This window comes from Adiantum capillus-veneris, chromosome 24, assembly GCF_014529385.1.
Source record: "Adiantum capillus-veneris isolate H3 chromosome 24, ASM1452938v2, whole genome shotgun sequence".
Lineage (NCBI taxonomy): Eukaryota > Viridiplantae > Streptophyta > Polypodiopsida > Polypodiales > Pteridaceae > Adiantum > Adiantum capillus-veneris.
The window spans coordinates 41,441,084-41,455,484 of record NC_140954.1 but is presented as its reverse complement, the minus strand read 5'-3'; the positions used below and the strand labels follow the sequence as shown (position 1 = coordinate 41,455,484).

General features: G+C 42.2%; 1 protein-coding gene across 1 annotated transcript; it reads left to right on the top strand.

The window, feature by feature from the left end:
- Positions 1-10,048: 10,048 nt before the first annotated feature.
- HDR (4-hydroxy-3-methylbut-2-enyl diphosphate reductase) lies at positions 10,049-13,600 on the top strand. Its single transcript, XM_086497879.1, has 10 exons — positions 10,049-10,550; positions 10,794-10,990; positions 11,225-11,404; positions 11,586-11,717; positions 11,794-11,868; positions 11,944-12,049; positions 12,130-12,224; positions 12,706-12,891; positions 12,969-13,055; positions 13,214-13,600. The coding sequence occupies exons 1-10, from the start codon at positions 10,268-10,270 to the stop codon at positions 13,277-13,279; spliced, it is 1,407 nt and encodes a 468-aa protein (XP_086354005.1). The 5' UTR covers positions 10,049-10,267; the 3' UTR covers positions 13,280-13,600.
- The last annotated feature ends 801 nt before the right edge of the window (positions 13,601-14,401 follow it).

The following is a 14,401-nucleotide window of genomic DNA, read 5'->3' as shown; positions in this document are numbered from 1 at the left end:
GCTCAAGAAGGGAGGTCCTCAAGCTACCTATAAATGGTTGGTACTATTGATTGCATTTGAGTAAGTAGAATAGGGATTTTTTAGCCTTGTAGTGCACCTGCCTTCGTGCAGATAACGGGGCATCACCGTCGATAGCTATGGTCTTAATAGTGGAGTCCTACGGGGCTTGCCTACGTCTTAACCACTATTGAGCTATTAGAAGCTTGATAGAAGCCGGTGCTTTTTTGGTGTTGAAAGACCCTCTCTTCTATTCCTTGCAAGTAATGGTATTCGAGCCACGGGTACAGTAGCTTGAGTGCTTTTCCTAAAGGGGTAAAGAGGAGTAGCAACTAGGGCTTGAAGTGCCAAAGTACACCTAAAAAGTTTACACCTAAAAGTTGTTAGAATGGTTGAGAATAGTAAAGAGAGTGAAATTAATGTTGATAACCTTGATTTTGCTAATGAGCAAGCTACTAATGATTCCCCTATGCTTGTTAACTACCTTGTTTCTAGGCTTCAACAAGCCATGGGCAATCCATCCCTCCAAAGTGAAGTGCAATAGCAGCTTCATGCTCATGGGATTCTCCAAGCTCCCCATCATGACGAGAGAGTACCTAGGAACCCTCCTTGTGAGACTTCCAAAAGAGCTCTCCATCACCTCCAAAATGGAGAAGACCCTTATCCACACCATAATTCAAAGAGGGATGACAAAAAGCAAGAGAAGAAATAGGCGAGAAAGAGGAGACCCTCTTCTCCATCTTCTTCATCCTCTTCCTCTTATGAAAGTGATGGTGCAGACAAAGAAGATTAAGGCAAGAAAAAGGCGAGAAAGAGGTCACCCTCTTCTCCATCTTCCTCAAATTCTTCATCTTCTGAAGAAAGTGATGGTGCAACTTTTGAACCATCAAAAAGAAGAGGCCATAGGAAATCCTATGTTGTGTGGAAGAGGTCGTCCAAGCTCAAGAAGTTCAAAGAGGGAGGGAAGAGCATCTCTTTCCTTACCTACGATGGCACCTTTGGTGCTACATACAAAATCTTGCACTTTATCCAACAGTTTGACCTCATCACTATATCACACGGGCATGGTCGAATGGGATCAATGGTGGAGGAGGAAAAGGCGACGCACGTCAATTATGGACCGTCAGATTTGAGGTTGCCCCAAATTTATCAGTTTGCTTGAATTTACAAATTTGCCCCGAATTCACAAATTTGCCTCGAATTTACTAATCGGCCCACATTTACAATATGACATACTCGAATCACCTATATTTCAACGTACGCATGAGGGTGTCGTGGTTAGTGCACATGGCTCGTTGTGGGGAGGTCGGGGGTTCAAGACATGGGGTGCGGATCGACCCAAATTTACAAGCCTGCCCGAATTTACTTTTCTTCCCAAATTTACCAAACACCCTGAATTTACCAAATGCGCATCCGACGGCCCAGATCACCTCAACCGTCGATCCCATTTGAGCATGTCCGTGCGAGATAGTGTGGAGGATAGTTCGATGCGGCGTTTGGAGATGAGGGCTTCATGGAGTCCTCTAAGCTAAACCATGTAGCTATGCACTTTCAAAAGTCCGCCAGACAATGGTGGTCTAGCCTACAGGCCAACGGTGAAGCTCCACAAACATGGAAAGCTTTAAGAGCTTCCATTATGAAGCAGTTTTTGGCCACCAATGCCAAAGACAAAGTACTCACCGAATGGCAAAGCTTGAAGCTCTCTCCCTATGAATCCATTCACAAATATGTAGACAAGTTTTGGGACCTACAACTCAAAGCCACTGTCTTCAAAAAGTTGGATTTTGGAGAGCAAAAGCAACAATTTTGTGCGGGCTTAGTTGAAGAAATGGCGGAGTATGTCAACTCCCAAAGGCCACGCACCATATTGGCGGTTATACATCATACTATAGTGGCTTCTTGAATCAATTTCCAAACAGGGGCTAAAAGAAATTCTAAGCCCACGAAAAACAAGGGTTCCAATGAGCCTAAGGGGAAGGAAAATGTCCAAAAGTCTCCTAAGGGCAATTCCAACAAAGCTAAGGATAAGGGAGTTTACAAAGGCAAAAAAAACTCTCTCCTGAAGAGCTTGAGCGTTATAGCAAGGATAAGTGTTGTTTCAAGTGCGGTGAGCAAGGGCATGCGTACCACACTTGTCCCCAAAAGAACACCCGCCATGAACCTCCTAAAGCTACCTTGGTCAAAATCTAGGAGGAGGAAACTCACCACAAAGGATCTCCTCTATGCCATGCTTGGGGAAAGGTAAGAGAACATGATGCTTTTATTCTCTTTGACCCTGGTTCTACTCACAATTTCATATCCACAAAGTTGTCCATCAAGCTAGGCATACAAGCTTACGAGATACCCATAGACGATGCTTTCAAGGGGAAAGAAGCTTCAGTCACTCCCTTAATCGAGAAATTGAGGCTCCATGTTCAAAGCTATGTGGACAAAGAGGACTTCTTTATCTCTCCTCTCAAGCATGAGGATGTGTAAGGTACCATGGTTTGACCGCATGGCTGCCAATGTTAAATTCCCTGAAGGGAAAATCTACTTTAGGTTCAGGGAAAAAGATATGTACATAGATGCTAAGCAGATGGGTAACACCATACCCATTGTACATACGCAAGCTTTCAATAAGTCAATAAAGAGCTCTATTTCCGTGTACGTGATTTTTGTTAAAGATTCTCAAAATGAACCTAATGCTTTAGCAAAAGAAAATATAAACAATCACAGAGATTAGAGTTATCCAATTTTCTCAAGTGGTTTCAAGATGTCTTTATTAACGACATCCCTTGTGAGCTACCTCCTAAACGAGGTAATGATGACCATGCAATTGAACTCCTTCTAGGAAGTTCAGCGCCTAAAAAACCTCCTTATAGAGTTTCTCAAGCTCAAGAAGAGGAGATTATGCGGCATGAGTTAGTTGAGAAGGGCATGGTTAGGCCTAGCTCTTCTCCATTTTGCTCACCTATGCTATTATTGCAAAAGAAAGATGGCACATATCGTATGTGTGTTGACTATAGAGCACTAAATAGGATCACTATCAAGAATAGGTTTCCCGTTCCACGGGTAGAAGACCTATTTGATAAGCTACAAGGATCCACCTACTTCAATAGGATTGACCTAAAAAGTGGCTATCGTCAAATAAGGATAATTGATCAAGACATTGTAAAGACCGCATTTCGCACTATGTTTGGTCTTTACGAATATATTGTCATGCCTTTTGGCTTGACCAATGCACCAGCCACATTCAACCGCTTGATGGAGAAGCTATTCATGCCTCACCGAACCTTTAGTGGAGTGTTCTTTGATGATATCATCATCTACTCTAATTCATTAGACGAACACAAGCAACACCTCCAGGTAATATTTCAAGGTCTAAGAGAGAATAAACTTTATGTTAATCGAAAGAAAAGTGAATTTTTCTTACAAGAGATTCAGTATTTAGGTCACCTTATCTCTCAAGATGGCATCCAAATGGATCCAAAGGATGGCATAAACCAAGGAATCTTCATGAACTAAGAAGCTTTATAGGTATGTGTGCATACTATAGACGCTTCATAGAAAAGTTCTCACAAATTGCAGGACCAAAACATGACCTAACAAAGAAAAACGTTAGGTATACATGGTCTGCCAAGGAGAACAATGCTTTTGAAAAGCTTGAAGAAAAGCTTATCTCTCAACTTGTGCTTACGCTACCGAATCTTTCAAAGCCATTTGAGGTCCAATGTGATGCTTGCGATGATTGCCTTGGAGCTGTTTTGCTCCAAGAAGGGCATGCCATAGCCTATGAAAGTCGAAGGCTCAACCCTGTTGAGCAAGCTCTAGGCATATATGAAGAGGAACTCCTCGCAGTTCTACATGCCTTGAACTCATGGAAGCACTATTTATTGGGGACTCCATTCATTCTGCGAACGGATCACCAAAGTCTTAAGTACTTCATGATGCGGACCAAGCTCTCCGAGAAACAAATGAGGTGGGCAAATTTTCTTTTGCAATTTCATTTTCATATTGCTCAAATTGCTAGCAAGCATAATCAAGTAGCCGATGCACTCTCAAGACGGCCAAGAGTGAATGCGGTTTCCATAGCAACTCACAATGATCTATCTTCTATGATAGATGAGTATGCTATTGATCCCGATTTTAGAGATGTGATTTCAGCCCTTGCATTAGGGAAGAAAGAGGAACCATTTACTGTACAAGATGGTTATCTTCTCTATGGCAATAGACTATGCGTTACTAGCTCACTACGTGAGAAAGTAATGTATGAACCTCATGCTCCTCCTTATGCAAGGCATAGAGGGATTTAGTCTACCCTAAAAGGGATTAAAACATATTTCTATTGGCCTACCATGAAATCAAACATACAAGAGTATGTTTCTAAATGTGTGGTATGCCAAAAGACGAACTTTGATAGAGGGAAGCAACCTGGATTGCTTCAACCTTTTCCAATCCCTAATTCACCATGGGAGAGCATATCCATGGATTTTATCTTTGGATTGCCTAGGTCTATCCATGGGAGTACAAGAATATGGACAATAGTAGACAGGTTCAGTAAACAAGCTCATTTTATACCTGTCAAAAAGACTATCAAATCCCATCAAATGGCAACCCTCTTCATTTCACAAATCTTCAAGTACCATGGCTTGCCAATGTCCATAGTGTTGGATAGAGATCCTAGAATGACCAGTAATTTCTGGAAGGGTCTCTTTGAGAATTTAGAAACAAGGCTAAATTTCTCTCCGGCCTATCACCCGCAAACGGATGGCCAAAGTGAAATAGCTAACCTAACAATTCTCAATCTACTAAAAGTCAATGTAACGAAAGTAGATCAAAGATCCCAATGGGAGAAGTACGTACCCTTAGTGGAGTATGTCTACAATAACACTATACATACTTCCACGGGAAAAGCACCTTTTGAGGTAATTGAGGGAAGATCAAAAAGTCCCCTGCTACTTAAGATACATGGGAAGATCTTCGTTGCAGATGAGTATAGCCGAGACCTGCAAGAATTTTTCCAAAAGATTAAGGATGCTATCTCTATCTCACAACAAAGGCAAAAGGCTGCTGCTAACAAGCACAAAAGAGCCCAAGCCTTTAAAGAAAATGATTGGGTCTTACTCAAATTTCCCAAGGCTCGATTAAGACACACGACGGGCAAGAATCATACAGGACACCAAAAGTACTATGCTAAGTTAGCAAAAAGGTACTATGGTCCCTTCCAGATTCTTAGGCCAATCAATGAGATGGCCTATCAACTCAAGTCGCAACCATTGGCTCATACACAATGCTTTCCATGTGATCCTACTAAAGCCTTACAAAGGAGAGCCACCTCAAGAACCTACTATTGAAGACCCACCAGAGATCGAGGACCAAGAAGAGGTGCTGCAACTCGAGTCCATTCTCCGACATGAAGATAAGGTACTAAGAGGCGGTAAGACTATTCGACGATATCTTATTAAGTTTAAGAATTGTCCTTTTGAAGATGCTAGATGGATGCAAGGCATACAATTAAAGGATAACCTAAACCTTGTCAATGCTTACAATGCTTCCCAAAAGTAAGCAAATGTACAAATGTTAAAAAATGAACAAAGTTTTGTCTTATAAGACTCTCTTTTTCCTTATTGTGCACAAATGTGAAGTAGTATGCATGCTTAGATCACGTTTGTGGAGACGACATCTCCCAAACACCAAGTAGAGCTTGTCACTCTACTATGGAAGATTGATAGGACTAATGTGCAGACATGCTTGCGGAAGCTTAGGCTCTCAAGCGCCAAATAGATTAGTCATTCATTCTGGAACAATGCCGTAGGGAAACATAGGGATCCTCTACCCGCTAGAAAAAGGACTAATGAATATGCTTTATCTTCTCTACCCCATATCGAGGACGACTATGATTTCAAGAGAGATTACCAATGTAACATTTAATGGCCTAGTAACTTGTGTGTAACGGAAAATAGCATGAACATAGTGAGCATTTTATTAGAATAGATTCCTAATGAGAATAACAAGAGTGCTTGGGTGGAGAGAGCAACAAAAATTATAACACCTAGTTAGATAGAATGAACAATACTTCAAAAGAGAGAGAAATTAAGCCAATGACAATAGTTGAGGACCGGATTTGCATGGAGCCAGTCCCCCCTCCAAAAGGCTTTGTGTTATGGTTTCTCCCATCAAGAGAGACATTTTACAATACAATTCTTTGTGTTCCTTTAATACTAGCTAGTGCAATGAAGATGGAAACTTCAAGCACTAAGCAAAACACTTATAAAACACAACATCAATTCCCTCACGGTCTTAGACCCAAGACCTCACACACCTTCAAAGATGGTGAGAGCTAGCGGGGTATGAGAGTAGATTGAGAGGAAGAAGTAGTCGTCTTACAAGAAAGATGTACATCTTCTCACATAAGCACTCATATTAGCATAGATTAGCTTAGTAATTAGCATGGGATAATTGATGAGCATGCATTGAAGCTTGGCTCTTGGTTGGATTTGCATCACAAAGCCAAGAGTTGTTGGTGTAGGCCTCTCTTCTCACAAGCTTGGAGTAGGTGATAAGCTTTCCATTAAAGCTTGAGAAGGAGAGAGAGAGAGTCTTCTTACTCCACACATGGACCAATGTGAGTGTGTATGAAATAATGCCTTTGAAAATCAGCCCCCTCTCTCTCTTGGTCGACCCCTCTTGCTATTTGCTCGTGCTCACACCCTATTGGCCCATGCAAAGCTTAGCCAATGAAATTTTAAGCAGCATAAGTGATAGCCTTTTGACATGTGTCCCCCTTTCCCCTTTTGTGAGAGCTTTAGGTAATTAATTAATGCAACTAAACTCTCGTTGGACCCCTTTGTCTCCTGGCCAATAGGAATCAGGCAAGCCATTGGGCTGTTGAATGCTCATTGGACCCCTTGGGAGACTGTCCAATAGTCTTCTAGAGAGCTTATTTCTTATTGGTTCTTTTATTAAGTGTTTTTAAATTAATTAAACTAGATTTACTCTAGCCTAATTCTTATTGGTCCACCTCCATGGCCATCCAATAGGATTTGAGTACACCTTGTGGGCATCTGGGCTAGGGAGCTGACATGTGTCCCTCTTTCCCTTTGTGTAAAGGAGCTTGTGAGTGTGTGTGTGTGTGTGTGTGTGTGTGTGTGTGTGTGTGTATGTTTCTCTCTCATCTCCTACTTCTAGGGCTCTCCCCCTCCTATGTAGGGATGCATGGAGACTTTTTGAACACACACAAAGCATCCAATATTCCTAGGCTTTTGACCTTTGGACACAACCTTTGAATTTTGGAACCTTAGCATTTTGGAAGTCTTAATGGGCTGAACCTTAGGGTCTTTTAAGCCCATTGTTGCACCTTGCTCTTTTGCAGATGGCCCCCCCTTTGGATCCCTACTGTGGCCGGTCTGTCCCACAGGTCTTCTCTTCTTCTCTCTTCTCCATTGTTGCACTTGCACACACACACACACACACACACACACACACACACACACACACACACACACACACACACACACACATGCTTTTTCTCATGCGCTTCATGATGGACCAGGCAAACCTCTACTATAAAGGTGGGCAGTGGAAAGGGATAGAGGTTCACAACAAACTCCTAGCCCCTCCAACCTAAGACTGGGTGGCACAACAGAGAGATGATACGTAAGTGCATTGGAGTGGGGAGAAATAACCAAATTCTTTCAGAACTCCATAACACAATGTTCCTCGTGGCTCTCTGCGAGCCAAGATGAAGAGACAAGTAGGGCCCGAAAGCGATAGCTAATGCGCAGGGCATGACTAAGCATGAGTAGAAACCTTTAAACAATCTCAAAATTAGAAGGTTGCAACACCTTTCCTCGGTGGCGGGGCGGGGGGGGGGGGGGGGGGGGGGGGGGGGGGGGGGGGTAAATTAATACCCTTCAAAAGAATTGTAGGAAATTTTGAAAAAATAAAGTAGAGTAGAGTCTCCCTTCAAATGTGATGACTCCTTTTACATGATCATGGTGACCTATGAGTGTATCCAAGGGTCCTCTTTCCTTACCATCCTGGTGTTACATTGACTAGTTATGTAGAAAAACTGTTAAATTTGATGCATAGGTCAAATATTATTGTCTATTCTAATGGAGAATTGATTATACAATTTGTGCTACACAGTGGGAATACCAGGGCTCGAAAAAACTTTTGTCCAAAAACTTGCCAAACCTATATATGAGAAATTCTAGAGGTAAATTGACTAAACTTAAAGGTTTTTTACACTAAATTACACATATTTTTCTATATTGTATAGGTTTTCTCACCTTCAAATTTAAAATTTAGAGGTAAATCTCTAAATTTATAGGTGGGATTACACTAAACCTAGGTTTTTTTTTAGCACCTGGAATACAAAGAAAACATTGAAAATTTTCCATTTTGGAAGGAAGGATTGTGTTAAAAGAATAAATCCATGCTTTTTTGTGTCGCAACAATGCATGGATCGCGTACTAGTACTCATTGTGAGGCTCTGTCTAGGCGTCAAATCAAAGTGTGTGCACCCGCACTCTGGTTAGTGTAGAAAGCAAGTGCCTATTTAGAGGAATATGCAATTCAAGTGCATAGGTGAATCACCCTAATGCATTGTTTGTCTTGCAAGGAGTACAACGTGTCTAAGTGTGTCACATTAATACATGTATCTTTCCAATCTGTAAAGCGGTGTGCCTATTGATGTTGTAAAGAGTACAACATGTGATATATATTTGCGGTATAGTTAGCAAATGTAAAGTCATGAGGAAAGAGAGGACATCTTTGTTTCTAGTGCAAAATTTCTTATGGTTTTGTTTGCCTTTGAGGCTCATACAACCAAGGAGCCAAACCCATTTTAACTAAAATTTTCACGTGCACTAGGGCCTTGGAGGATTGGTTATTGCTTTAGCTTCCACTAGAACTCTTGGCTGCCTTCTGCCGAATCTCTCTCTCTTTCTTCAAAGTTCTAGCACTCTCTTTCTCTCTCTCTTAGCGTGTTGAGTGCCTTGGGGCTGCAAGGCACATTGTCGGAGTTGGTGGAACTGAGGAGAAGGCGACACATGTAAGACAAACGAAAATCCCTCTCTTTTTTATAATAGTATAGATTCACGTCAATGGTGAACTTGAACATGAAGCCTTTTTTGTTAAAATTTCTTTTGTGGTTTTGAAATGTGCACCTTACTATATTCAATAAGACATGAAGTAGCATTTCCTTCTAAGTTTCTAGTTTCTTGATTGTAAGTTTCACATAAGTTTTATAATTTTCATTTTGGCATGTTCTCATTGTTTGTAAAGAGCGTTCTCATCTCTCTTGGATATGAGGAGATTGACAAAAATTCATTGCATGGATACCTAAGTTCAAGTCTTGCCCAGAACCAATAATTTATTCGCTACTATTCCACATTCAAGATAACAAATCCAAGAGTTAAAGGAATAGCCCCATATCCTCCAAGGATTAACCAAATTGACTATCTAAACCTTCGGTTGGCCAAATGTTTTGTGTGCGTGTCTGTCTCTCTTCTTGTGTGCGTGTCTGTCTGAGAAGGAAGACAGAGAGAGAGAGAGATTGATTCTATATGTGACTATCTAACTCTCCTTACTTTACATAGCCCAAGTAAGTCATTGTTTAGCATAATAGCCCCTATATAACCAAAGTGCACCACACCCTTGTGTGTGTCTAGCTCTAAGTGATCTGGTGCTACTAAGCTAGGCATTATGGCTCAAGCAATCCACTTTTTGATCGTTATAGCATCCAATATGACCAAAGTGCACCAAATTCCTCTTGTTGTTGTGTGCTTTTATGTGAGGTTATAGAACATCGCTATGGGCGCCATGATGTTACGTGCCCATGCCCCAAGGAGTTGAATGTTTGATCTTCTTACCGACAAGAATACTATGCCGCGTAATCTCTGTCGTAGATCTTGATGGATAGCACCCCTCGATCACGACTCCACGACTCACCCCCTCATGCCCAATGCCCGTGGTAGTTATAGAAGGATGATAATCAGAAGTGAGCAAATGGCACAAATTTTGAGGTGCCTGGAGTATCCTGTCTGCCAGATAGATACAAGTCGTGGGCCCATGAAAAATTCTCGCCACGCGCAAAAGAGTTTCAAAGGGGTCTGTGAAGTCGATGCGAATTGGGTTGCATTTTCCATTATCTAACTTCAGAGAGCTTGATCATCGCCATCCCCTTACAGAAGCGCACACACACCCACAGACATTTGCGAGTAACCCACAAAGGTGCCCTTAACACTCAAATATACCCACAAGCTCAGAGGCGTCGATTGGACACCCAATGGCGCTCTCCGGGTCTCTGCTCAACAGGTGCAGCTTGGAAGTGGAGTATGCGAGACTACCCATCAGCCCCAGCAGTGGCAAGAGACCTCCCAAACAGCGCATTAGACTACATGTCGTGCGGTCCGAGGCAGCCCCTTCCCCTCCTGCCTCTTCCTCACCAGCTGCAGAAACCTTTGATTCTAAGTCGTTTCGGCGTGATCTGAACAAAAGTGAACTTTACAATCGCAAGGGCTTTGGGTACAAGAAGGAAATGCTGGAGATGATACAGCAGGAATATACAAGTATGTGTTTCTGTCTCATCCTGGCTTTGTGTATGTGTTTGCACAGCATGCACTTGGGCCTATGATGCATACACACGTTCTACATGTATATATACGTCAATTGGGCAAGCACATGCATGGATGTGTGATGTCTTGCTGAAATATACCATTCAACTCGGCCTTGCTGAAATATACCATTCAACTCGGCTTAAATGACTACATCGGAGTGTAGAATGGTTTCTTGATGGTGGTCTTTGTGTCTAGGTGACATCATTAAAACCCTTAAGGAGAACAACTATGAGTACACATGGGGCAATGTTACAGTCAAACTTGCGGAATCATATGGTTTTTGCTGGGGCGTTGAGCGAGCCGTTCAAATTGCATATGAGGCACGAAAGCAATTTCCTGAAGAGAGAATGTGGATCACCAACGAGATTATCCACAACCCAACTGTGAATAATGTGAGCGGTTTACTATTTTTTAGCCTAGTCTCTTGCAAAAAAATTCTTCTTCGGATGCAGTATTCCGCAGCTGGCTCTCTCTTTTCAGTCATAGATTCATGGTCGTACATAGTTTTGAAGGAAATGTGTTGATCCATAACATTAAGGAATGTTTTAGGGCTCATTTGTAAAGACCTGTGTATTAGATATTCAAACATATATCTGTCAATGCTCTAAGCAAATTTTCCTGTTCAGAGACTCAAGGAGATGAAGGTAAACCTCATACCAGTTGAGGAGGAAGGCAAGAACTTTAATGTGGTAGAGACAGGTGATGTAGTAGTTCTGCCTGCATTTGGGGCAGCTGTTCAAGAAATGCGCACATTGACTGAGAAGCAGGTGCAGATAATTGATACCACTTGTCCATGGGTTTCAAAGGTACTAATAGCCATATTTTGATAAGTGGTATAGTTGCTACATTGATCACTTTCGCTGAAATGCACTTACACTCTTTGCCCTAGTGCGTTCGAACTAACTCAAACACACCCCGAAAATACTCAATGTTTGTATTTGACCTAATATGGGCTACGAAGTAAGCTAGAATTGCAATTTCTTGCAGGTATGGAATGCTGTCGAAAATCATAAGAAAACAACTTGCACATCAGTGATCCATGGGAAGTATGCTCATGAGGAAACTGTTGCGACTGCCTCCTTTGCTGGGAAATATATTGTAGTCAAGAATATCAAGGAGGTAAGTAGTGTCTGACAAAGAGCTTAATCATACCTTTAGTCATCAAATGGCCTTACTTGGGTGTGCATGTGAACAGGCAACCTATGTTTGTGATTACATTCTTAATGGGAAACTTGATGGGTCAAGTGGCTCAAAGGAAGAGTTTCTTGAGGTTAGTAATGTAACGACATGCATTAGCAGCTTACAGGTTTTAGTAGTATCTATAACATGACCTGTAATTTTGCAGAAATTCAAGTATGCACTCTCTTCTGGCTTCGATCCAGATGTAGATCTTGAAAAGGTAGGGATTGCCAATCAGACGACAATGCTTAAGGGAGAAACAGAAGAGATAGGTAAGATCAGTGGCCACTTAAGTAAGCCTGTGTGATTGGTTAGTTGCCTTGCAAACATCATCTATGCCTTTATTGTGCAGGCAAGCTCTTCGAGAAAACGATGATGACCAAGTATGGGGTACAGAACGTTAATGAACATTTTATGAGCTTCAACACCATCTGCGATGCCACACAGGTTATTTATCAATTGTTGTTGGCCTATTGAGGCTTTATGCTCGAAGCATGCTTTGAGGCTGTATAGTAAAGCCTTTCATTTGAGTATCTTGGTGACCATATTTTTTCCATACGTCAACCATACGTTGGACTCAGGTTCCATATGGCACATTAAAAACATTACAGAGGAGCACAAAACCATAGAATGCAATGAAACACCAATAGAAGCAAGCGAGAAACCTAGCAGATTGTAGGCTCCAGATTCTAAAACATAAGTAGAGGGGCACGGCTAGCTGGGGAAGTCTGAAAAACCGATGGTTCCTCAATCAGACATGTCCTGCTAAAACTTTGGTGCTGACTCGTAGTGGCCTGAACATTTGCAGTTATGATGGGGATTTACGATTCATATCAGCATCTAGGATGCAAAGAGAGTTTGCTGCAAGTCTGGACGTTGGCGTGAATTTGTTGTCCCAATTCCAATTTAATTTCTGTATTCCTTACAGGAAAGGCAAGATGCGATGTACAATCTGGTCAAAGAAAAGGTGGACCTTATACTGGTTGTTGGCGGTTGGAATTCTAGCAATACATCCCATTTACAGGAGATTGCAGAGCTCAATGGAATACCATCTTACTGGATTGACAGTGAGAAGAGAATAGAGCCTGGAAACAAGATTGCCTTCAAGCTTAATGTAAGTGGAATTGGGTCTAGATCTTATGTAGTACTAGGGGTATAAGGTAGTTTAATGTGATTATGCTTGTGTTTTAGCATGGAGAATACGTGGAGAAGGAGAATTGGCTGCCTTCTGGGCCGATAACCATTGGAATTACTTCTGGAGCATCTACGCCTGACAAGGTTGGTGTGCTCATTTGAAGAACCTATGGCATGGAAGAGTTTCTGTCTAAGTAACCATTGCTTTGACTATCAATGGCCCTTTTCCATGTGTAAAAGAAAAGCATGAACTCTTGAAGTATATATGCATGCTCATTTTGCCATCGTGGGTCTGGGTGCAGGTGGTAGAAGACGTTCTAAACGTTGTATTCAAGATGAAGCAAGAAGAAGCTCTTTTGGCTGCCTAGGTGGGTCGTTCTACTCGAGGAGAGTGTTGTGGAGGAGAGAGCGCAGCTGTTTCAAAGCCCTAGCTTTCTGTGTATTCCTAACAACATACTTCAAATGGTGCTCTATGGATACGATTCCTACAGGAAAGCTTATTGCTTGCCTAAAAACAATGTATGTTTGGCAATCAACAGTGAAGAGCTGGCTTGGGCGGACAACATTATCAACATTATGTATCATTCTGCAGTTGTATGTATAAGTCTCTCCCTTCTCAGTGAACTGTGGTAACTTTGGGAAAAAGATGAATCTGCCATTATTAAATACAGTGATGGAGAATTTATTTATCTTTATTGGAATTAAAATGAGCAGTCTTCGTAAATCATTTCTGGTTGTGTTCTAGGATGCTTCTAAAATGCATTGCAGCCTTTATATCCTTCTTGTTGTAAATAACTTACGGGACGCGGGGCGTCGGGGGCTTCCTAGTCCTCTCAAGGCTTTCTCTGGTGGAAAAAGCACTGCAGGCGACGGTTGCCTGCCAACTCAGCATCTGTCAGGAAAATGCTTTCCTCTTGCAAGTAGCTGCTCTAACCTGTCGCCAGCTGAGCTGCCAGAAACCCACAGCACAGCCTCCAACCACGTCTCCCACGTCACCATGCAGGATTCATCAGATTGTTCCCTTGTCAGCACTGGAATATAAACAAATAAACGAGCTGCTGCTTGACGGCGCCTATATGGTGGCTCCCTGCCACCTTGTTACAGTGGCTCAGTGTCGTCCTTTAGTGCTGGGCCCCCGACCTTGACTGACAGGAAAGGTCTCTAGGAGACCCTGACCGTAATTCAGGCTCTCCCCTGGACTCCTGGCCTCCGCTGGTCACCGTGTGTTGCCCCCATTACGGGGAAAGGTCACTCAATTATCTTTCCATCCTCCGTCAAGGTCGTTGGTCGAGGGGCTGACAATCTCGATGGTTCATTAGCTGTCATTTACTATGCAGAATGCTCCTCTCCAGCCATGGGATGCACGCCACCTCAGCAAACAGAATACTATTGCTTGCGTGCAATTATTGAGCGCCATCTCAGCATGCGTAATCCTGTATGAACGCGTAATATTGTTTGCTTGCATCAATCATTAAGTGCCAACTCAGCAT